At 37.3% G+C, this 25733-nt stretch overlaps 2 protein-coding genes across 5 annotated transcripts; one reads left to right on the top strand and one right to left on the bottom strand.

Moving 5' to 3' along the window:
* Nucleotides 1–306: 306 nt before the first annotated feature.
* On the top strand, nucleotides 307–9502 carry ncln (nicalin). Of its 4 annotated transcripts, none has more exons than XM_059569050.1 (15): nucleotides 307–672; nucleotides 1844–2034; nucleotides 2117–2261; nucleotides 3200–3294; nucleotides 3660–3740; nucleotides 3822–3925; nucleotides 4806–4894; nucleotides 5733–5872; nucleotides 5945–6123; nucleotides 6272–6359; nucleotides 7070–7108; nucleotides 7266–7426; nucleotides 7518–7571; nucleotides 8355–8433; nucleotides 8610–9502. In XM_059569050.1, exons 1-15 carry the CDS (start codon nucleotides 510–512, stop codon nucleotides 8670–8672), a joined length of 1671 nt encoding a protein of 556 aa, XP_059425033.1. In that variant the 5' UTR covers nucleotides 307–509; the 3' UTR covers nucleotides 8673–9502. The 4 variants fall into 4 exon arrangements, with proteins under 4 accessions (XP_059425033.1, XP_059425031.1, XP_059425032.1 ...); XM_059569048.1 differs by having other exon boundaries at nucleotides 315–672; nucleotides 5945–6165; XM_059569049.1 differs by having other exon boundaries at nucleotides 320–672; nucleotides 7263–7426.
* A 2366-nt stretch (nucleotides 9503–11868) lies between these two features.
* Nucleotides 11869–22944, bottom strand: LOC132159510 (ceramide synthase 1-like). Its single transcript, XM_059569051.1, has 7 exons — nucleotides 21737–22944; nucleotides 15836–15995; nucleotides 15031–15211; nucleotides 14697–14858; nucleotides 13924–14071; nucleotides 12909–13033; nucleotides 11869–12064 (listed from the first exon to the last, which is right to left on the bottom strand). The coding sequence occupies exons 1-7, from the start codon at nucleotides 21989–21991 to the stop codon at nucleotides 12022–12024; spliced, it is 1074 nt and encodes a 357-aa protein (XP_059425034.1). The 5' UTR covers nucleotides 21992–22944; the 3' UTR covers nucleotides 11869–12021.
* Between the last annotated feature and the right edge of the window lie 2789 nt (nucleotides 22945–25733).

Genomic DNA, 25733 nt, shown 5'->3' with positions numbered 1-25733 from the left:
AAATATTTGAGAAGCATTTAATTATTGACATTTTAAATATGACACATTTATTAACAATGCTTTAAGTTATTCTTTGTATATGAAGAATTGCACTGCACTCAGTCCCACAAATATAACAGATTCTGTGTGTTTTGCAAAATTAATAAATAAACCATATAAATCTGACTAGAGAAAAACATGGAGAAAAAGGTCAGATGAGGCAGTCCCTGGATTCTCCTGAAGGACCCCAAACATCCCCAACTAGAGTCGCATTTGGAGAAGATTTAATAAAACGATTTCCTAAAACCCCAGCACCCTTGAATTGATGTATTAAACCAAACCTGTCACAGAAGAAGCTGAACGGTGCATCGATTAAACGGTAACTTAGTATCACAACAATGCAGGCGGTCGTGTAGGTGTCCGTTGACTTCGCCTGTCTGAAACCCCCCGCAGTTCGAGCGCTCTCCGTCAGTCCGTCAGTCGTTCATTCATCCCGTATTTTCTCGGTTCCTCATCGCTCCGGCTCCAGCATGTTCGAGGAGGCCAGCGAGGTGTTGGAGAACATGCTGAAGTGCTCGTTCCCGCTGAGTCTCGTGCTGTTTCTGGTGCTCGTGTGTCCGCTGCGCGCGGAAGCGGCGCACGAGTTCAGCGTCTACCGAATGCAGCAGTACGACCTGCAGGGACAAACCTACGGTAAAACACACCGTACACCGCCACGACACGCTTCAGACCTGTCTATAGTGCTTTAATAATAATCCTGTCGTTCTGTTTATGACGTATCGTGGCGTAGTGGTGCTCGAGTCAACGTTTGCTTGGGTTCAAACCTACAGTCTTTCAGTTAGCCCCCAGACTGTACCGTACCGTGGTTTTACTATGGGTTTTATAGGTTTAAACCTTCATCAGGGCTCTTAACTGAAGGTTGTAGGTTCAAACCCATCAAGCGTTGACATGTAACGCTAGCGGTACTTCAGGAACATACCGCGAAATTATCGTTAGTAACGTTACGTTATTTTGAGTTATATATTTCAGTTTTAATGCATTGTTATTCAATACATGTATTTATACATACAGCATTAAGTGTATACATATAAAGTATATTATACTTGAATACATTATTATTATATATTTATTATGTATTCAACGTTTTAAATATTTTTTCTAATCGTATTATGCGTTTGTATTTTTCATTCATATTTCATTTATAATTTATTATATTTATCTTAAAGCTATCTTAAAGCTAAAAAGCTGAGTTACAAATTAGTGACTGATTTCAGAGCTGTTGAGGAATAAAAAAACATTCAAAAACATATTCATATATATATATATATATATATATATATATATATATATATATATATATATATATATAATTCACAGAAAAACTAATGTAGTTTTAATTTTATTCTAATTCATATTTTGATGTAGCTTTCAATTTTTGCATTTTCATTTTTTATTTCAATTTGGTCACTTTTCATTTTATTTCTGTTTTAGTTTTTATTTGTAGCTTTTATTTATAAATAATATCATTTATTTTATTTATTTCAGTTAGTTGCCAAGTCATTTTTCATTTAGTAAAATTTTTATTATTATTATTATTTTTATGTTTATATTTTAAGTCGTCGTCATCTGAGTTAACAACTGCTTTTGATGGTCCGTTAGTAGTGCTTTTCAAGATCTGCCAGCTCTGTTTATCAAACAGGGTCCTTCATAAGAGCTCATCATGACTCAAAACTGGTTTCACAGGTTTCTATGGACTTTTCAGATGTATTTAGTTTAGCCATTTATGTCTACGATCATAATGCAGTGTTATATCAGTTAGCTTTTTCGATAGTAGATAATATCATAACCCAAATTCGTCTTTTAGGTTCCCGTAATGCCATTTTAAACACGGAGGCTCGTACGGTGGAGGCCGAGGTGCTCAGCCGTCGATGTGTGATGGTGCGGCTCGCCGACTTCTCCTACGAGAAATACCAGAGAGCGCTGCGACAGTCGGCAGGGGCCGTGGTCATCATACTGCCCCAGAACATGTCCACTGTGCCGCAGGACATGGTGCAGGTAACGCTGGCGTCCGCTGGAGTGGTGTGTGGGATGCTCAGCTCGCCGGAGGCTGACTGTGGTGTGTTTTGGTCTTCTGTAGCAGTTCATGGAGCTGGAGCCGGAGCTGCTGGCCACCGAGACCATCGTGCCCGTGTACTTCGCTCTGGAGGACGAGGAGCTGCTGTCCATCTACACTCAGACACAGATCTCCTCGTCCTCACAGGGGGCTTCGTCAGCTGCTGAAGGTACTTGTTTATGAATGCGCAGAGTTTGACAATACAGTTTATATGATATAGTTAGTATAATATAAAACATGTCCGATAGACGTCTGTGACGTTTTTGCATTTGAATGTTTTTTAAGTCTAGCCCACGATACGCGCTGCTGCTGCGTTATGCATTCAAAATATTCAAGAAATATCGAAACGCACTCCGGAGAAGATCTTGATTACATTAAAACCCAAACCAAGCCATTCACAAAGGTGCATATTCAGCGCATTTTTTAGACGCTCGAATGTGACTGCTGCACACGAGAGATGTATAGAAAGTCATGCAAAGTTAAAACGGTTTAAACTTTTTGAAAACAGGTAGCGAATTTGTGAAGGTTTATTCTATTTCACCGTGTCCCAATGCATAAATACATGATGCTGTTAATTGTTTATGCAATTTATTAAATTATATTTGATTTATATATGTTAATTTAGATGTTATGCACGTTTTTTATGGAGAGTTATTATTTCATTGCACTTAATAAACAGTTTAATGCGCTGCATTATTTTGCACATTGCGCCCTCTTGTGGTCTCGGGAGACTAGACAAAAGTTTCCTGTAGATTTATTTGATCTGCATATAAAACATTAGAAAGGAGATATTTGTTACCATTTTATTTTGTGTTTGACTGTTAAATTTTGTTGTCTTAATTGAGTAAATTAAAAATACAGTGGAAAAAAATTATTTGCTCTTTAATTTAATAATATTAAAAAATTTCTATAATTATCGATTGATACGGTTTTTATATTTAACAATATATACAATATATTGTTATATTGATGTTATATATAGCATATAAATATCCAGATTGTATTTGTACTTTTAAGTATTATATGTGTGTATTCTGTGTATGTGTTTTAATGTGTGTGGATGGTTTTGAATGTATATTAACCTGGGCTTTGTGTGTTTTCATCCAGTGCTGCTGCACACAGCGACCGCTAACGGTTTTCAGATGGTGACCAGTGGAGCTCAGAGTAAAGCTGTCAGTGACTGGGCCATTACCAGTCTAGAGGTGAGTAGAACTGACTCCAGAACAGACTCGTTTACCCAGAAACGAAGGCTCGGTCCTCATATGCTCACACGCGTGTTGTTACAAACCTAAAGTGAAGACGTTTTGGAGAACTTTCGCTCTCTATCATCCAGTGAAAGTCAGCTGTCGAACTCAAGAAAGGACCACAGTTCATCCACTTTGTGTCATTGTGTTAGACATTCTAGCAGCGGTTTTAGGCTCAGAGGACATTAATAACACTAATCTGAGAATGGATTCAGTTAATGCTCAACACAGTCAGGTCAGGCTTTTAGACATCCTTCAGCAGTGCAGCATTTGACTCTGAAAGTGTGAAATGTCACTCAGGATTGCTTTAATGCTCTTGTCAGGGTCGTCTCACGGGTTCGGGAGGAGAAGATCTGCCCACTATCGTCCTGGTGGCTCATTATGACTCTTTCGGAGTTGCTCCGGTAAGAACATCATGCTGCTTTCATTCTTTATGTGCATTTCTGAGTTATTTGTTGTGATATATTCAGTGTGTTTTGTTTCAGTGGCTGTCGTACGGCGCAGACTCGAATGGCAGTGGCGTCGCTGTACTGCTGGAGCTCGCACGACTGTTTTCCAGACTCTACTCCTACAAACGCACGCATGCCGGGTAACGTTGATGATTTATTTTGTAAAACAGGCAATTGAAACCAAATTCTGTCTGCGCACTTTAGGACTGGGTGATTCAAAAAATTTAAATGTTTATAATTTTTTGTTTTTTTGTTTTTTTTAAAGAACGTTTTACCGATTCTCTATTTTTTTTTACGATTTTTAACTAGTCCATTTGAAAATGTAACTACAACATGATTCAAGTAACTTTTCCTTTATTTCTCTGGTTAAAGAAAATTCATTTCCAAGTGCAGCACACATGAAGTCATCAAAATTATGGAAATGTTAAACAAATAGTTTAAGTATATTTGCATGTACTACAGCTACATGTTTTATACATATTATGTGTTCAGATTTAATGCTTTTAACAAATTCTCAAAAGTCAAGGTAATTCAAATTCAGAATGATTATGATGATAGTTTTTTATATTCGATTGCGCTGCTTTTCCATTGTTTTCTCTGTAAAGATGGACATGTTTGACTGTTGCGCTCGCGTCTCTTTCAGCGTCTCATGCATGAAACGGCTTTCTAAAAACGTGACGCTCAAGTAAAAAAAAGTTCCCTCTGATCTTCTTGCACTTTTTTTCTATTCTGCTGCCCGCGTCGCAGCTTTGTCAACACAAAAGCATGTTCTGTGTGAATGATGCCTAGCGCTATATTTATGGTCATTCACAGAGCACGTTAGCGGCTAATCACGGTTGGATCGTTCTTTTCTTTACCAGAATATCATCAAATTGTCTAATTCTAACGTTTAATTATATTTCTATTGAAAATCGCAATTCCATGCTTTCTAAAAAATAAAATTGTGGCAAAACATGAAATTCGAATTAATTGATAAAATCTGAAAAATTGCCCAGCCTTAGCATGCTTTATTTTTCGTAGATACAACCTGCTGTTTTTCTTGTCTGGAGGCGGGAAGTTTAACTACCAAGGCACAAAACGCTGGCTGGAGGACAACCTGGATCACACAGGTACAAGTATTGCTCCACGGTTTGAGTATTTCACTTACATTTGTTGCTTAATATAGCAGAGTAAATATAGTTTATATGGAGTACAATTTCAAAATAAGAGTCTCAGTGTTTTTCAGCCTTGTTTATTATTATAACTGTTGTATTATAAATATCTTTTTTTCTGGTTATTTTTTGGTATTTTAATTAAACTGTCTGATTATTATGAGTGTCTGAAAGTAAATAATATACATTTATGTATGTTTTTTTATTTTATTAAACATCCTGTATAATGCATAATGGGTTTTTTGTGGTTATTATTGGTATTTTTGCGACATAATCTGTTGATTAGGAGCAGCTGGAAGTAGTAAAGCATAAATATTTCAAAATAATAATATAATAATGTTTTTTTTTTCAGGCTTGTTTATAATTAAAAGCCCAATATTGTGCATAACGCTTTTGTTTCTGGTTAAGGTCCTTGCACACTGAGTCCGAAGCCATATTTGGCATTTATTCCAAAGTTTGAAATAAATATTATTCCAAAATTATTAAATCACTACAGTTTGAAGCGGAAATATCTAAAAACCTAGTGTACGTTTTGCATTTAAACAAATTAGATAATTTTACTTAAATGTAAATGTCTCCTCAAATCATTTTATGACATTTTCATTGTGTTCCAAAATTTAAAAATCTTAAATACCTTTTTTATTTCACAATTCCCCAAAGGTGGTTTTAATAATGTTACTTGATACCAATAATAATGAACAACAATAAGCTGCAAATTCAAAGAAAAATTCTTGAACCCCTGCCTGCTAAGACGTCTTGTTAAACGGCATGTATTGACCTCGCCCCTGTCTTCCAGATTCCAGTCTGCTCCAGGACAACGTGGCGTTCGTTTTGTGTCTGGACACTCTGGGTAACAGTGACAACCTTCACCTCCACGTCTCTAAACCACCGAAAGAGGGAAGCCCACAGCACCTCCTTCTCAAAGAACTAGAGACCGTAAGATTATCCGCTCCTCATCCACGTTCTTTACTCCTCATGACGTCAGACCTCACTGGCTCCTGTTTGTAGGTTTCGGCCCAGCAGCACCCCGACCTGAAGTTCTCAATGGTCCACAAGAAGATCAACCTGGCGGACGACACTCTGGCGTGGGAGCACGAGCGCTTCGGCATCCGCCGCCTGCCCGCCTTCACCCTATCCCACCTGGAGAGCCACCGCAGCCCCGTGCGCCACTCCATCATGGACATGCGGTCAGTGTCCTCTCTGGAGGGGGCGGGAGAGGCCACCACTGGGTGGGTGATGATTGGTGCTCTCTCTCTGTCGCCCTGACGACTGGTTCCCTCCCTCGCTGCCCATTGGTTGGTTAGGTTGATGATGTCATCTCTCTGTTTCTGGCAGGCCTCATGTGGATCTGACGAAGCTCAGTCGAAACACTAAAGTCATCGCCGAAGCGCTGGCGAGAGTCATATACAACCTGACAGATAAGGTAATGTTCCGTTATCAACATTAGTCTTCGTTTCTTAGCGGATATGGATATGTATATGAATAAAATATGTAATATATAACTCAACCATTGAGTAGTGCTGCACGATTTGAAATCTACTTGGTCTAATTCTGCGTGAAAAAACAAACACACAAACAAACGAAAATCTGCTTGCATTTGTAATTTTTTTTTACTTTGATAATATATTGCAATTTTGACGACATAAGCACCGATACGTTTTTTGGTATTTTCGCTTAAGTTTGACATACTCAACTTCAAATGTTTACGCTACACACATACAAATGGAGGAAATATAAAAACCATTTGAGCTACAATATATTAGTGTAATTATTTATAAATAACATTATATATGTTTAAAATATTACAATAAACACACAAAACTTTTTGAAGAAACTTTTTGTATTTTTTTTTTTAATCTGTAATTCAGGTTTAATTAGGGGTTGCTCTTTGAAATGTGGATGCCACTAGATGCCAAAATGTACCAGAAAAAATTATATTTCAAATAACAGTTTCTAAACAGGAATTAAAGCATTATAACCGAAGGGAGATTTTTTTTTTCCTTTTTTTTTTTGCATGTAAATGTGTCATTTTGAGTTCTCTTTGCAAAAACAGTATTTATAAGACAAATTACCCCCAGAATCCTATTTTACTATGTCCCGTTATCGATGCTATAGTTGTATTCTGTCTCGCAGGGCGTCGGCGGAGACCTGCAGATCTTCACTGAACAGATGGTGAGTATTTCCAAAACCCGGTGAGCTGCAGTATTTGCAGGCATCATACTGTATATGCTCTTTCCCAGCATTTAGCCTTCACTGACTCGTCTGTGTAAAGCTGACGTGTTGAGTCTGGTCTGTTGTTGTTTAAGTGCTCTTCTGTTCCCATCAGCAGGTGCAGGAGGATCAGCTGGAGTCAATGGTGGACTGGCTGACGGCCCAACCGCGAGCCGCCCAGCTGCTGGACAAAGACAGCAGCATCGTGAACACGCTGGAGTATTACCTGAACCGATATCTGAAGGACGTCAAGAGACACCTGGTCAGAGCCGACAAGAGGTGAATCAACACAGCAGTGGTTCAGTGTTGAGTGGAAACGGATCATATTCAGAGCTTCATGATTGTTTTTTGTTTTGTCTTATTTTGACAGGGACCCTGAGTTTGTCTTTTATGATCAACTCAAGCAGACCATGAATGCGTATAGGTGAGATATTCAATGATGTACGTTGTCATAAATGTTTTTAGTGTGCTCGACAACCTTTTAAGGTTTGCTTTGTTCATCCTGGATTTTTTTTTAAACACTATGAGATGTTGTTTCATATTTCATAATTAAACTCAGGTTAGTATTGAATTTAACCCAGATATCAAGGTCTGCATTTGTAAATCTTAAATTTTTATTAAGTTTATAATATTAATAATTTTGGAAGCCCGTTTCCGCTACTGAATAAAAATATAAAACAAGTTAATTTAAACTTTTTATCTCACAATTCTGACTTTATTTCTCGGAATTGTGAGTTTCTTTTTTTTCTCACAATTGTAAATTTATATCTTGCAATTCTGACTCTTTTTTTCTCACAAATGTGAATTTATATCTCAGAATTCTGACTTTTTTTTCACATAATTGTAAAATTTTATATCTCGCAATTCTGACTTTTTTTCTAACAATTGTAAAATTATATCTCGCAATTCTAACTTTCTTTTTTTTTCTCACAATTCTAAATTTATATCTCGGAATTATGAAATTATGAAAAAGTCAGAATTGTGAGTTATGGACTTGCAGCTGTGAGGAAAAAAAGAAAGTCAGAATTGCGAAATATAAACTTGCGATTCTGAGAAAAAAAATCAGAATTGTGAGATGATAAAAAGTTATTCAGTGGTGGAAATGGGCTTCCATAAATAATTGACCCCCGTTTAACGTGCACAAGAATGAAATTATGCTTAACCAAAGGTTAAAAACTGAATGATTGTTTTATTTGAAACGAACCAGGGTAAAACCAGCTATCTTTGACCTGCTGCTAGCTGTCTGTATCGCATCTTATCTTGGAGTGCTGTATTTGGCTGTTCAGGTAAGACAAATGTTCAGACAAAAAGATTTTTTTAACACACTGATTAACTGACATTTTCATTATTATTTTTAGTGCAGTTTTTTTTCCTCACTCTGATCATGATTTATATTAAATGTATTTTCCAGTTAACATTTGTCTTATTTCATATGAAAAAGTTCATTCTTGTTTTCCCACAGAATTTTGGACTTCTGTACGGCTTCCTGCGTAGAGTCACAGCTCCTCGGGTCAAACAGCACTAAACCTGCAATTCATGCACCTGCAATAACAAGGGACCGCCGGGGTCCCGAAGCAGAGCCAAGAGTGTGTTTGCTGTCTTTATTTCACTAGTTTGATTGATTTAGTTGAGTGTTGATTTCCATGCCAAGAATTACATCCACTACATCTCTACTAGCATTTCAAGTCTTGTCTCAGCGTTGCCTCAAGTCCTGCGTCCTCTAAAATACAATCCGTAATTGCTCAAACAGAGTTGATTCCAATTTAAATCGCAAACAAATCAGTTCCCATGAAATGCCGTCATGAAATGTGCCCTTCTTGTACGGATTGTACTTCTAAGCAGTGTTTCCTGAAAACCTTTCCTTGTGTGCTTATTCTTCACTGGCAGCTGCTACAAAGTTGGCCAAAATCATTGCAAAATCATTCGTTTGCATGAGTCTCAGCTCAAACTGCTGATTCTCTTTGCGGCAATTATATATATATATATATAATATATATAATAGATTGTAATGTTTGGAAACCTGGCATTTCATGTTTTTCAGATTCTTTTATCCTAAAGTTATTCTTAAAATACTAATATTAATTATTCCATGAATCTTTAGAAATTTTTAAACTCCCATTTCTTTCTTCAGTCCTAATTCCACGTGTGGTTTTGACATCCAATGTTCACTTCTGCTGTCGCTATTTATTGCCAAGCAGTGTGGTACAAATTTGCTGTTATTTATGGAAGCTGTTATGCTCCGACATGCACTGGTTTAATGTTTTTTGTTGTTGTTCTCCAAACTTAATTTAACTTTGCAAATCAGAGGTAAATAACCTTGATTCTCAAGGATGAAGAAAAATAAACTTTTTGTTGAGTTAAGAATATACTGCAGTTGTTTTCTTTGAGCAGTTTTTATTTAATGGAAAAAACATGACAACACAGTTGGTTGCAATTCACTAAATAAACTGGAATTATTAAAATTGTTCCTTTACAAATGAGATAATACAGATTGCTCCTAGTGGTCAGATCAAAATCATGGAAAAGGATGAATAAATGATCCAAGAAAAAATGTTTACACAAATCTAATAACTTATTTCTCCATGTTAAATTAAGCTGTATAAATCCTCTAGCTACTAATATTTTCAAAACATTTTATACAGGAGAAAACAGTAGTAAGAAATTACAGTGCAATTTTCATTAAATCACATTTCAGAACCCAAATACAGCAAAACACCCCAGGCAAAAACACCTCAAACTTAATGTTTTTTGATTATGTTTACCAGGAGTTTGATATTTATTTTTGGCACTTTTCTAGAAAATGTACACATTTTGATTATACTCTCAATGTGATAAATTATTTCCACTATGAATAACTTACAGAAAACCAATGGTTTTTCATTAATTAATGGACTGTATGGTGGTTATTGCTAGTTGGTAACCTGAATTTTGACTCCAAGTAACGCTGGAAAAGTTTCACAGAATGAGGGTTACCATCTTGCCAACAGCTGTATTTAACGGCTGTTAATGTTTTTTTGTCCAGTGATTTGGGTAAAAATATAACTACAGACCAGAAACTGACTAAACTCATTAAAAGGTACCATAGTACACGGATGCTGTATAAATAATGGACGTGTACATAGAAAAAAAACAGCAGTAGCAATTTGAATTGCGTTAAGGAATATTTCGCGCTAAAACGAAGCATCTAAAAATAGCAACACGAGCGGAAGACATGACTACAGCGACGTCTGTTTGTGTGCGAAGCTTCGTCCAAAAGGGAACTTTTGATACAGTAGGCAAATCATCTTTTCAAGTATTGTGTTAGTTCTGGAGATATCAGTGTCACGACAGATAATTTCTTCATAAAGCATATTCTCAGATATCATGCGTTCCTGAATACAACATCCGCATAAATACTTCGTTTAATTTGAGTAGAGCAAAACATGTCGAACTGAATAAGCATCCACGATCAACTTCTGTTAAGTTTTTCATCCTTATTTTAGCGAAATAAACACGATATAGCATCTGAGTGTAAAGTGTTCAGCCAATCAGAAGCTAGCTTAGATCGCGCCATTACAGCAACGGTTGCTATGGGGGGAAATCCACGAATGTGATGCAAGCAGTAAGTTATTTTGTAATCAAAACATTGAAAGTGATTCCCTTGTTCATGGTAATACTGTAAAAATGTGATTTATTTTGATATGCAGATCAGGCTAATTTGTTGTTATAACCCTGCATAGAGTGTTAGTAGACTTTAACTACAGTGGTTCTCAACTGGTTTTGCTTCAGGATACTGATTTTACATCGTTTTTGTCAATTGATTAATCTTTAAATGTATTAATATTATATATTAACTTCTTAAGGCCACACTGCAAAAGTGATGGATAAGTTTTCTTGTTTTCAAGTACGTCTAAATACCTTATTGAATCATGGTACATTAAATATGGTCTCGTTTTCTGGAAATTGTAGTTTTTACTTCAAACAAGATAAAATATACTTGTTTCAAAGGGACAAGTTTCAATTGGAAAGTTTCAATTTTTAAGCATAAAGTCACTTCGTTTTGATTACTTTTCAATATGCAGTGTGCAGAATATCTATCAAACTGTTTATACTTGTATACCTGTATTGTATATGTTTGTTTTTTATTTTTTTACCATGCAAGATTTTATTCATGGTTTTCAAGAGACTACTAATAATTTCAATGTCTACTAATAATATACATGAATTTCTGCTGAAATATCATTGGATGTGATTTGATGCACAACCTGCTTTTGGATACAGACAACAAAAGATATGGTAAGGGTTTGTTTCATAAACTGCATTAACTGTGTGTTATTACATAATTAATTGCGTTATATCCTTTGCATTTAACTTTATACACAACTTTAAAATTATACACTTGTAACATTTCCATTTCCTATGCTTTTGAGATTAGACCTTCAACCCACTTTTTGAGAACCACTCCACTAGGACTCGCCTACCACAAGTTACGTATTAACCCTTTTTAGTTCTTTCACTCATGGAATATAAAATACAGCAGAACAGCAAAAAACAGTGGTCTAAATCTAAAACAAACTGTGGTCCCAGATGATGACCAAAAAACTTGTTTATCATGGTTTCCGCTGTTCTCTAAAATGCATGGGACTGTTTCTCACTCCCACCATAATTTCAGGTCACAAAAAAAAAAAAAATAAGCAATGCACAAAACATAACAAACAACATTCACAGTGCTATGATTACAATTATAATAATCAAGATAAAATGCAAATGATGGTCAATATTATTTCTTCTCATGACTGTCCAAACACCTTGGCGTTCTGAGGTTAGAATCAAACTAGTTCACATAAGTACCTTGCAGTCATCATTAAGTGCCTGCAGGTGGCAGCACCTGCACATTATAGATGTTTCTTCTTGCTGATCCCATTCTGCACGTGTTTCCTAAGAGGAAGGAAGAGAGGTGAAAAGCACACTGTCAGGCTTTAAGGAGGTGATCGCAGGATCCATGTGGCATTGTCGGATCACTTTACTTCAAGGTCTGAGAGATAAGGACAGGACTAATGCCATGACGCTTGTCACATATACAGGAGACGGCTCTTTCATCCAATCTCCATGTCTCACAGATCAGGTTGAAACAGACCGTCACACTCAGTGATCTCCGATTGCGTTACCCTAAACCTACAGCTATTGCTGTCATAAGTGTGTGGAACAAAGCAGTCTTAGTGGTTAGTATATCTAAAGCTAATAAAACACTGCCCAGCTATGAAACTTTCAAAGGGGCCCAGATTAAGCACAAATCAAGTGTCTAATACAGTGGTTCCCAAACCTGGTCCTGGAGGCACCCCAACACTGCACATTTTGCACATCTGATTCAGCTCATTAGTAGAGACTCCAAGACCTGAAAATAGTGTGTCAGAGAAAGAAAAGCAGTGTTGGGGTGCCTCCAGGACCAGTGTTGGGAACCACTGGTCTAAAATAGCCTTGTTTTATATACTCTTCTGTTCCTTGTTAGTGTTATATTTTAGTACAGCAAAACTGCCTTCAGGTCATGTTGGAATCGGCACATTTATGGGTCAAGTGCACTTGCAGCCTACACCACCAAAATAAATATAATAAATCCTAGTAGGAATAGGCAAAAACATTTTGGATCAAAAGAAGTCAAGGTAGTTGACTCTACAGTTCTCAGTTCTGTCTGAACTGCTAGTTGACCACACGACTTCCTCTTGGTTACATGCACATGCTGTAAACCTGTGCTAACCACCAACTGCTGCATTTCTTTGCTTACCCTTCGGTAGACATCTGATCATTAGTGTCTTTTTTCTCCTTTAGGTCCTCATCCTCGTACTCCCGGACGTCATTTACCTCCGTCATCTGGCCCGTCAGGGCCTTCACCACAAACAGCACAATGAACTGTAAAAAGAAAACATTTGACATTTACAGAGCATTTTCACAACAATAACTCATAAGAAATGTAACTTGAGCAGGGTAAATGATGGTAGGTAATTGTTCTAGAAGTTTTAAGCCAGATTGTAGGTTAAAATTCAAGTTACAGTTAAAGTCAGGATAGCATGCACTGTTCATGTTATAAGTGTACTGCAAGTCACTTTGGATAATGTATCTGCTAGATAGCTAGCTAACACGATCTGACACCACTGATTTCAGGTCAGTGAGATTTAGCTTTTGAAGTAATCATTATATTAGACATATTTATGTTACGTAAACAAAAGTACACTTAATCCTGGGACAATCCCTCTAGAGCAGGGTAGTCCATACTTGGTCCTAGAGGGCCACTGTCCTGCAGAGTTTAGCTCCAACTTGCATCAACAAGCTGGTTCAGGTGTGGTTAATTGGGGTTGGATCTAATTATGTAGGACAGTGGCCCACCAGGAGCTGGACTGGACATCCCTGCTCTAGGGCAATAGTTCCTGGACATTTTGCATGTCTCCTTAGTCGAACACACCTCACTCAGGTCATCAGCTCATTAGGTTGTCTCCCTTATCGTTCGCTCTAATGAACTGATTGGTCAAATCAGGTGTGGTTGATAAGGAGACATTCAAAATGTGCACTGTTGGAAGTACTCCTGAATCATGGCTGGGAAACTGCACTAGAGCAGTGGTTCTCAATTCCAGTCCTTGTGCCCCCCTGCTCTTGACATTTTGTATGTTTCGCTTATCGGTTCAGACGTTTGTTCTATTCGAATGGTAAGTGGATTCATTGTAAGGCTCAAGCCAGCAACCTTCAGGTTACTTATCCTGAGCTACACTACATTGCTGTTGTGTTCTTAAACTACCCATTCTTACCAGGAACCAGTAGATGTTCATGAGGAGCAGGGCAAACAGGAGTATGTTGAAGAAGAAGTAGAAAGGGATGTGGGGAACCGACGTGATGCTGGTTACACAGGAGGCCCACAGCACTTTGAGGGGGAACCAGTACAAACGGAACCAAAACCTGCACAAATGGCAAGAACAAACTAGCTCACATGTGAAGGCAAAAATCCATAGCAAAAGGGCCAATAGGTAGTTGTTACTCCAACAAGGGATATGGCAGAGCAGGGGTGGGAGAACTCTGGCCTTTGAGGGGCACTGTCCTGCAGAGTTTACCTCCAACCCTAATCAAACAGACTTGCCTGTAATGTCTAAGCAATCCTAAGGAATTTTTCAAACTCTGCAGGAAAGTGTACCTAGACTGTTGAAGTGGCCCACCCCTGCTATACACCTTCACACAGATTATTAAACCAAGAAGGGCATGTTAATAGATGAACAGCTATTATTGTTGCATGAGAGTCCTATCAAACTTTCCTAACCCTAAACTGGGGTACCCAATCCTGCTCTTACAGAGTTTAGGTCCAGAAATTACTGTAAGTTTTGTTAGATCAAAGCAGAGGATTGATCATACCAATCCCTGAAATATTAGGGCAATGATCAACTGATGGGAATGTTGTCCCGGGACCAACAAAAGGTGTGTGCCTACTTCTGCAAATCACTTTTGGGCTTGGATAAGGTTTCAATGCTGTGTCTGTATACATGTGTCAATAAGAAAACTTCTGGTTTCTTGAACAACAGGTAAACCTCACCATGTGATGCTAAAACTAATAGCCCCCATGTTGGAAAGGACATCATTGATGAAATACTCTTTCCCTCCCCGAGTCTTGAAGTAAACGTTGATCTTGGTGAATTCCAACTGAATGTCATTGATGTCATGAAGAAAGAGAACGAGAATGCCAATGTTGTGGTATCTGAGGACGATATGAACAATGATGAGCAGTTTATTAACTGTGCTTTTAGTGGCATATAATTTGAGTTTATTTTTTTTGTCAAATGCTGTAACTATGGAAGCTAGAGCTTCAAAAACCCATTTTGACAAGCTGTAGCATCACTGCTTTAACAAAGCCTTTGAATTTGCCTGACCTGAAGGCATAGGAGAATGTGATCAGGGCCAGAGTGATAAAGTGATGCACCACCATGACAAGGGAGTCCTTCCTCCAGGCATCCATGTAAATGGTGGCATATATGGAATGGCCATAGAAGCTGCCCTGGATTAGGTAAGCTATTGTGATATCAGTGGGAACCGACATCCCACTCTTCCAGTCTAAGTCAAGAAAGAGAGAACAAACAAGTGGCACTGAGTTCTCCAAGTGAACTCTGCAGCCATAAACAAATCAACTCTAGATTGTAAAGACCTTGACTTTCAAACAGTAGAACACTGGCCTCATAAAGCAAATGATTTATACTGATATAGTAGAAATTAAAAGTTGTTTGTATGTTGCTGGCAAGGGGCATTCACATCATTGATTTGCAATCTAAATATATGTCATTCATTTTTAATGACAGTTGATGTGTTCTGACAACAACAACAATCTTTGGCTACGAGACAAACTTTATGCAAATAAGCAATGACATGATACAGCAACAACCAATGAGAAATTAAATAGTAATCAGTGACCAATGAAAATGGGACTTGATAAAGAGTGTTAACAGATAATGGCAACTTTTGTGACCCTTAATTTTATTTATTTTTTTATCAGATCTTTAGTCATTAAACATTTATCCTTTTCCTCTGTGTCTAACCTACCCCATTTAAAAGTAGCATGCAGTGTTTACTACACAACTCAAATGCTTGTTGGAAAAAAAGGTTTGAGGTAGTCAGGTCTGAGAGTGTTTAAACAAATTACTACGTAAAAAAAATAGGTCATGCATCAAGTATGAACCTTACCGTAAAACACAGATGGGGGGTTTTGAAAGAAGGAATAGCTAGTGAAAAACAAAAGGTAGGTGCTGTATGACCACGACATTGTGTAGAAGACCAGCTTCCAAGCACTCTCCGGCATCTTTGAGACATCTTTTGGTTGGATACAACACCATTGTCCAAAGGGCTGTGAAAGATCAGGAAAGAATAGAATTAAAGTGCATGCATTTGAATAACAGGTGTTAATCCATCAACGAAGACATCTAGGAAACAAATCCCAGACAATAAATGATACTTAACCATGCTACCATGTAAAATGATTAACAAATGGTAATTTACCATGCTGTGCCTAATACTTATTACATAACGTAGTAACGTTGATTCATTTATGCATTTAACTTGCTTGAAAGTGAAGGTTAACTATGTATATCAACTCAAATGTTTTCAAGACTTTCTAAGTTAAATAAATGCTTTCTATAAATCCACATAAAACAAAATGAAATAATAAAGCATCTTTGTGACTTCATAAGTAGGATGAGTTATAAAAAAGCCGCTCCGGTTAGCTGATGACACGGTTTTGGATGTCTCACATGACCCGCTGATGGTAATAACCTCAAGCTAAAGTAGAACCTCATCTTTGCTAAACTTGGGTACTTTATGTGTGTACTGACATTCATTCACCTTGTCTCTCCTGTGACAGACTATCCTCCAAGTGAAGCCGAATGCCACCGTAACTGAAGATGCGATTGAAAGCTTGTCTTAATCATTTATCTATTCATGATCACCACCTATACTTGCCGTTACCTGATCTGCACTCTCCCTTGTGCTCAGGACAATCAACAAAAAGTAGGCCTTCGAAACTAGGCATATACGTTGACATCCTATGGCCTCACAATTGTGGACATAGGTTTCATGGTTGCCTCTTATTGGTCATAAGGCAATGTGGCTAACACTGCAGGATTACGCTATCTGCCTCCATCCACTTGGGTTATTTATGGAGGCCAGCTGTTACCAAAATGCCCCAACCCTGTTTGTCTATCACTACCTCTAGCTGAGGCCCTGAGGTTCAGGTTGTCTGCTGCTGATGCTGGTGGCTGAGGATGACTCGGCTTATGGTTATAATAGACAGCACACATCATTTCTCAGCTGAGCATTGTGACATTGCTCTGTGGTCTAATGGCCACAAGATAATAAAATGATTTTAGGCCATCTAAAAGATCACAAATGAGATCTCATTAATATTCCAGTTGCTTAGTTCAGTGAAGATGTTCAATGCTTCTCAGACTGACTGTTTTCTTCTGGTAAATTGATCAGAAGAGATGTCTTTGAGTGTGCTCAGTTTGCCAATGGAAAGTATGATCTTCAATATGATTCAATGTAAAAATGTAATTTATTATGAATTATCCACGTCCACATCAGTTTCCCAGATCTGTTCTTTTACTTTGTCAACCATGTTTAATTTGTGTGTCTTGTCATTACTTTATAGGAATCTATGAAAAAACTTAAAGCTGCAGTGCACAAGTTTTGCCTCTTTGTCACCATCTCTGTCTGAAACCTGCAATTACAGTTATTTGCAGTATTATCATCTTTGTATGGGTTGTGCATCGGCACGATTCCTCAGCGCAAATGAATCTAATGTTTTGATATGTGGCTGTTAGTATTCACTGTTCTGGGGAATCACAGATTCTACATCTTGAAAGTGTGACTCAAGAATTTTCACCAGAAAATGTCATCTGAACAAGTAACATGGCTGCCACTTTTGTTCTGACCAACTGAGGGGAAAAGCATTTGAATACATTGCTCTAACAATTTTCATTCAATCTAATGATCGCTTAGCTCATACCACATCAAACCATGCAAATTATTAGTTTTGTTATACTTTGTTCTCAAAATGTTAATGTTAAAAACATCAGCCTTGCTTGACTACATCTATTTAGTGTTTTTTAGTGTTGCCTGTAGACTATGGGTGAATCTCCACTTGACCTTTCTGGAATACATTCCACCTTCAAAATTATAAATTATTTATTCCAGCTGCTGTGAGAAAAGGCTATAAATGAAAAGTGAATTTAATGATGCAACGATGAACGGCAAAATGCTTGTATTTCCCACAGAAACCTACCTGTACCACATTATTACAAGCTTACCGCAGTGGATCGGGCTAAGGTAAGGAGTTCGTTTTGAACACTAGCTGGTTATGTACTTGCCCGGAAACAGATTCTGGATAATTTTTTTAACCAAAAAAAAAAAAGTTACAGACTACAGCTTTAATGAAACACAACCGAGTTCACCAAAAAGTCTCCTGAGCTTTCTGTGCAGTAGAAGTTTCTTCTGGGAATACAGTTTTGTTTTGGAAGACATTACAACCCATATTAGGCCTTCAACTACTTCTCCTCACTCTCCCAGCACATGAACATCATTCAGAAGCAAGGGCTGAACTGAACCCATTCTGGACCTGCTGACCAAATACAACCGAAACACGTTGTGTGTTGGGGTCTTGTACAAGAGCTGACCTATCGGCTTAACATGCAGTTTCCATGGCAACTGTTTGAGGATAGCAGGTGGTTTACTAGAATAAATAAGACAAATGACAACACAGACAATGGATAATCTCATCTCCCACATATGTAAATAGCTTTCCATCACACAATGTTATTTCCCTATTGGTTCGATGCTCTCTTTGGATTTCCAGTGTTATACAAGAGCAACTTGAAGAATAAATACAAGACGAATGACAACAAACACAATGAAAAAGTGAAAAAGGATAAGCCCATCTCCCACGTATGTAAACAGCTTTCCATCATACAGTCATTTCCTTCAGCTTGGTGTTTTCTTAGGGTATGCATTACATTAACAGAGCAATTTAAAAGGACAGTCCACCAAATATTCTGTCATTATTAACTCATACCATTCTTAACCTAGAGTTTTCCTTTAAAGTTTATTTGAATCTTCATGCAACTTCTCATATGGATCACTCAATCAAATGTGGTCACTTGTATGGAAGTCAAGAATGAAGATTCTTCTACTAACGGCTGAGTAAATCATGACACTTAAAAATTTGGGGGATGGAAAGGGACACTCACTTAAATTAAATAAATTTTAAAATAAATTTATGCATTTAGCTGACGCTTTTATCCAAAGCGACTTAAAGTACAGTCAGGCTATCAATTTTTACTTATCATGTGTTCCCGGGGAATCAAACCCCCAACCTTGCGCTTGATAGTCCAATACTCTGAGGTGACAAATGTGTTAAAAGAGGGTCAGATGGGGCCACATCTTACACTCATTTCCCCCTCAAAAACCATCCTGCTTTAAGTTAAGTTTCCTTAAGCTTTGATTGTTCTTGGAATCACTGGTTTATTTTCATCATTCATCATTTCGGGTGAAAATGAAGTACCAGATCAAGAGATCCGAGTAGACGTAACAGGGCGGCACAAAGAGGAAGGAAGGACGCAGATGTTTTAGATGCCAACTGATAATGGCATGCAATTTCCACTCTGAGCACCAAACTACCACACTCAAAATACATCAATACAAGCATCTAGTACAGAGCAGTTTATCAGGTCTCTGAGCAGGCATAAATGAATGAGAGCTTTAATTGCCTTTCAGGATCAATTTATGGGGCTGCACATTTCGAAGGGTTACCTTTAGAAGAAGAATCTTCTATCAGCATTAGTTAATGACCATTTCTGCTTGGTCATATAAGGATTATTTTGTGTCAATTTCAAAAATCTAGAAATTACTCTGTCGGTGTATGTAATTGATTACTTAAAAATTGATTAACAGTCAACATGTCAATGAAAGATCAATGCACCTGCTGGTGTCGCAATTCTGTTTGTTCAGCATGTGTTAAGAATGTAAACCATTCAAACACATCTGTAACTTTACTATCTGAAGAGTTGATGACATCTATCTGTACGAACTTCTGTTAAGACACAGAACTCAAAGGTTAGCTAGTGCCTGAAGAATCCACGGCGTGACATGATATTCAGCTCTTCTGATGTTGTTTGCCAGAACACGATATTGTCATGTATTTTGATTTAAGTGGAGTGATTACTGAAAATATCCTCTGGTCCAGTGAATAGTGTTCATCACAGTCTCATCAAAGGTCAAAACAGCATGCAGTCAACACCTTGATTTTTTTCCCACACAACAGTCTACACTCTATTGGCCAGATGGCCTTGTGTTAGTCATCCATCGAGACTGAAAATGTGAAAGTGCAAGGGAACTTAAAAATGAATGGGCCTCATTAGAACTAAGAGCTCATGCCATAAATTGTTTATTAGGCAACATGGAGATTAGTTTAAAAAGCAGACAGACAGATCATGTTACCTACTGCACGCATGTGTTTGAGAGTGCAGGACATAGTCCACAAAACACTTCACAAAATCTGCAGACTATGTCAGAAATTATCTCCCAAGACAATCCTGTGGCCAAAGTACAGTATTCTTAAACTCCATTAGCGAGTTCAGACAGCCAAAAAAACATTTCCAAAAGGCCTCCATATGACTTGTGCACAATGTATTCTGAAGTCCTATGATAGCTTAGTGTGAAGAACAGACCCATGCTTAACTCATTAATCAGTGAAAAGCCAAAATCCCATCTCATTCTCATTGATTGATTGATTTTTTTTGCAAGCAATGGTTTGATCACATGGCTACATGTGTTATGTAGAAGGGGACACCCTCTTTCAAGGAGAGGGTATTATTAGCCAAGAAGCACAAGTTACACTGATAAGAGACTAACGGTCTACAAGTGATACATGCTTATCTTTTTATTTTCAAAGCCATGCCTGTGTTTTAATCTCAAACTACGGTGCTGCAACTCTTTGCCAAGACCTCGCTGTCTCTTACTCAAGGGTTACAATGCAGACAAGGTCCTGACACATGTCACATATTTCCGTATAAACATCACGCCAGCTGCCCCGCGCCATCCGTCAGGGTTTCTCAACGTGCCGAGAGAAAAGAATTTACAGAAGGGGGAATAAACCGCGTGCCAGAGCAAACATGAATGCAGGGGACCCATGAATCATATTGATCCTGCTAATTGTAGCACATGTGCTGAGCAAGGGAGAGATGTAAATGCACTCGTATTGCATGTTTCCGCCTCACACGTTTAAGGACAGGAAGTGAAACCGACGTTTGCATACTTCAAATAGGCTGAAAATAAGCCTAAGATGCAAAATTTGGGGACATCAAAATCCCAGACGCGAGGCAATTTGGTAAAGTTCATGTCTAGGAAACTTGATAGTTATATGGCCAGTTTGCATAGCCATCTTTGTATGTAAAAGTATGTAAAAGGTAAAATGCAAAGTAAAAAACTATGTAAAACAGCTCTTGTGCACATTGTAACTTTGAACAGTGAGTTTAAAATGAATTTCCCTGACCTGTGAACCTCGAACAAAACCTTTCTGGTTCAACAGAGGATAAACTACACCACAAACACATCTTAACAGACATTTTGAAGTCACAGCTGAAATGATGACTTGTGAACTTTCTGCATCGAGTGTCAAAACTTCTGTTATACTGCTGTCCGGAAACAAGAAGAGCTAAAAACGAGACTTTTGAGTGGTTTGCTCGTGCACAACTCAGTCGGATCACATCACCAAATATGGGTGGTATACTAGTAATATTTGACCCCATTAAAAATCTCAGAAGCACGCTTTCCCACATGTAGATGCACAAATGACCTTTAATATACAAATGGTGATGTAAACTCCAATGGTTCAAAACAAATAGATGTTTTTTAAAACCTGGTGTTTAATACTCAAACAGTTACAGGGTACTATAATGAGCTTTGGCATTTTTTAATAGCCGATGCCAGAATTTGGTTTTTTAGATGCATTAAAAACTATGTACACAGTATAAATAATCAATACCTGTGTGTCACTTTTTGCATTTGCATTGATAGTGACTTCTTTGGTGTATTTACCTCAAAGATGTACACGGTCAGTCCCCTGCGCACCTTCGTCCACATGACCGCGCACATGAAGAACATGAAGATCTCCATCCAGGTTATGTATGCATGATCCAGCAAGGTTCTTCTGGACAGCTCCAGCCCGCAGACTTCACAGTCTCTTAAGGCACTGAACATGACTGAATATGCTCTAGTGATGAGCTCCCAATAGCCAGGCATGATCTCCATCTCCATGCCATCGCTGGAGGAACCATCATGATCGGGGTCCATTATATTAGAAACACTGTAATACTTCGGGGCTGGAAAAGCAATGGAGATGCACGATGCAGAAGTGCCACCAACTACAGCAGCCGTAAACCTTAAGCCGATTATGGTCTCTGAAGTACCCCGTCTTGTCTTCTAAATTAAGACTTATAAACTACTAATGCCAATTAACAAATTATACCAAAACAAACAGATTCCAACATTAACTCTAATGCCAAGAGAAAAGAGATTATTTTATATCCTATACTACATGCATGCCAATGTCAGCCATTGGGGTGTTAATGGCTTTAGAGTGCCACCATCATTTGCTTAAACATCCCATTACAAGGAACCTGCTCTGTATATAACCTTAAATTGACTAAACACTTCCCTTACTGTATGGTTACAAAATCCATTGCACAATATATGAATCAGCATGCCTGCTTAACAGATGCTATATTATAAATTTAAACTGATGGCTTACAATTTAAGCATTCTGAGCAACCCTGAAATGAAAGGATGATAAAGAAGAACCATAACCAGTGTCGATTGGCCTCTTTATATTCCGCGCATGTGATGTGTGTTCAGTTCATCTGCCCAAATAGCGCGTCCTCTTCTTTTCGTTATTTAGTGAACATAACATCTCCTCCGGGTTTCATCTCATGTCGAGAGGTTTAAAACAGAACAGATTCCCCTGTATGTCCATATGTGGGTCGGATTTAGAAAAGAAGTGGAAATAAAAATCGCCAAATGAAGACTACGCTCAAATGAACCTGCGCGTATATATCGCTCAGCGTGTGATGTATTCACAAACGCGCAAGGAAAAAACAAAACCCGCAGATGTCTATGAAAATGTTTCTGAAATCTATTTAAAGCATCTCGTGAGAAGCGACCGACGCGCCGCGCTGTGAAGAAGTTGAGGTTAATGAACTAAAAAAAAAAAAAAAAAAAAAAAGAAGCAGATGATGTCCTTGTTCTCGTGTTAGCCGGTTCTTTTGAACGATTCTGTTGAGTCGATTCGCAAAGCGGCTGTGAATCACTTGAGAGTAAGCCATCGCGAGACGTGTGTTTGGTGTAGAAAATATACGATACAAACATAAACACAAACATAAAAAGGAATAAATAGTAAGTATAGCAATATATGACAATATTTTCATTACGCAAAGCAATTTGCAGCAAACACCATCACCGTTTCTGAGCAATAATTGTACATAGCAAATATATGTACTGTAAGAAGCATACTAATTCATATAAATTAATCGATTACACAGTGATAAAGTCGTTTTATTTAACGAAATATGCATATGATATTTAAAAAAAAAATGGTTAAATTGTTGTTGCAGGTAGCAACGTATCGTTCGAACAAACCGAGTCGCTAAAATGACTCGGACCTTCTAACTCCAGCAGCGGCCCGTTATCTTCAGATAGATTACACACACACACACACACACAGAGAGAGAGAGAGAGAGAGAGAGAGAGAGAGAGAGAACAGGAACTGGGTTAAAGCGACAGTGGCCTAATTATTAGAAATAGGAAGGAAATTCAAAGGTTCTGCTTATTATTAAGAGGCTAATAATACGTTTTATTCAAGCACATTTCATGCCAACTAACAAAGACCATTTGCTTAATGTTATAGTGCACTCTCGGTAATTAATATAATCACATTAGTATTGATTTTTATACTAATGCATTATATTCCTTCTAGATGAATCAGCAATAGTTACATGAAAACCTATTATTCCTTACGAAAAAGACATTTATTCAAGAATGTTATTAGTATACTTCTTTAAAACTAAAAATAGGAAAGTATGCTTTCAGTTTACTTTTTATGTACTTCTCGGAGCTGGGCTTTATGTGCTCCTCAGAAATATACTCAAAATGACATTTAAGTGTACTTGACTTGACCAAAAAAACACAAGTGAAGAAGAAAAAAGAAACACCAGATACTAACACATTTAACATGATCATCTGACATGAAACAGCATCAAAACTGTAATGTTATGGGTTTCTGTCAAGCTTTTGGGTGCTTTTGTTGGTCGATCTCCATCTACGTTTTGGTTATCATTCTGAATCCAATTCACAGTCTTTTTTCACCTTTTTGTTCAAAATGTTATTTCTTTATTTTTTATGAAACATATTAAAGTGTTTCAAAAAATAATACATGAAGCTAGAATAAAATGTTTTTGTTTACACGCAGATACCTGTTCTTTCTTTGGATGTTTTGTATGTTCAGATATTCATGTAACAAAATATATACACATTAAAACCTAAATATGGACATAGTAATAAACTTAAAGTATGATGTAAAGTTCACTTAAAGAAAACCTATGAGTATACTTGCAGTATAAAACTACTAAACTAGTAGTTTAGTGAAGGTGTACAAAGTATTTAATTAGTTAAAAAGTTCACTTTTAGTATAATTGCAGTACAAACTATAAACATAGAGGTATACTTGCTACATAAAGTAAACTTAAAAATATACTTGAACTTTACTTAAGTATACTTAGTAAAATAAACGAAGTATACTGCATTTTTGTAAGGGATATCCCTTTAGGCATGTTTTTTTTTATTATTACTATTATTGAATTTTGGCTATTTAACAATTGATTATGTAATGACAAACCAAAACGGTACAAAATGACATTCAAATGAGAGTTGTGTGGTAAAAATGCTTGTGTTTACAGATTGTCCGAGTGTTGTGGCTCCCAGATTGTGGAATGCTCTTCCCCAAAACATCAAGCTTCCTCCCTTCTGTCCTTCAAAAACCGCCTGAAAACAGTTTCTCTCTCTCTCTCTCTCTCTCTCTCTCTCTCTCTCTCTCTGAGTAGCCTATTACTCTTCAGTTCTCAGTTTGTAATGTAGCCTGTTATAGATGTTTATCTACGTCCTCTCTTATCTGTCTTTGTAATTGGTCTTTTATATATTAATGTCAGCTCTTGCTATGTGTTCTGTCTTCTTATATTGATGTTTATGTCTCTAAAACCTGACTTGTAAAAGGCCCTTAAGTGTTGGAGAGGCTCTATATAAATAAAATATATTATTATTATTGTCTTTGATTGTACGCTACTTGTTTGAAGGCTAATTGACCCATACATTTATTATTTTTAAATTCAATTAAAAATGTATGTAGTTAAATACTTAAATAAAAGCATTGAATAATAATAATAATAATAATAATAGTAAATTAAGAAAATAATAGCTTGGAGAATTGGAACATGTTGCTGAAATTTTCCCCGAACAAAGAAAGCAATGCAAAGTTGTAACACTAGGTGACGTCATCGAGCTGTGCAATGACGCGCTGCTTTTCTTCCAAATATCAACCATAGAGTGGAAGGACCGAGTAAATTATTATTGATTTTAATAGCCTAGTAGTAAAAACATAATTAGAATAAGTAATTCAATGCATATGCATTCTGGTTAAAAAAAAAGAAAAGAAAATGTTATTAAATTTAGAAGGAATAGTATTGCTGTGTGTTATTATCGTGCTAGATTATTACCATCTATGGTCGCAGGTGTTAGGGCTGGTGTGTTATCAGTCACTGAAGAGGATGTTATATGGTTTAAGGCTTTAGTGTTTATTTACAGCCACCGGATGTTTCTGAATACGTTCCATTTATGAACGGAAAAAAACAGGTCAAAGACATCCGGGGAGAACTGACTGGAGCTATCTCACACCTTTCATACAAAGTTACCAAAGTATGTACATAATACAATAAAACTAAAACAGGCATTGCTTTTTCCACGGAAATTACTAAATTAAACGTCCTGA

This window comes from Carassius carassius, chromosome 16 (assembly GCF_963082965.1).
Source record: "Carassius carassius chromosome 16, fCarCar2.1, whole genome shotgun sequence".
In the NCBI taxonomy this organism is placed as follows: domain Eukaryota; kingdom Metazoa; phylum Chordata; class Actinopteri; order Cypriniformes; family Cyprinidae; genus Carassius; species Carassius carassius.
The sequence above is the reverse complement of the archived record's forward strand: the minus strand, read 5'-3'. Positions and strand labels throughout refer to the sequence as shown.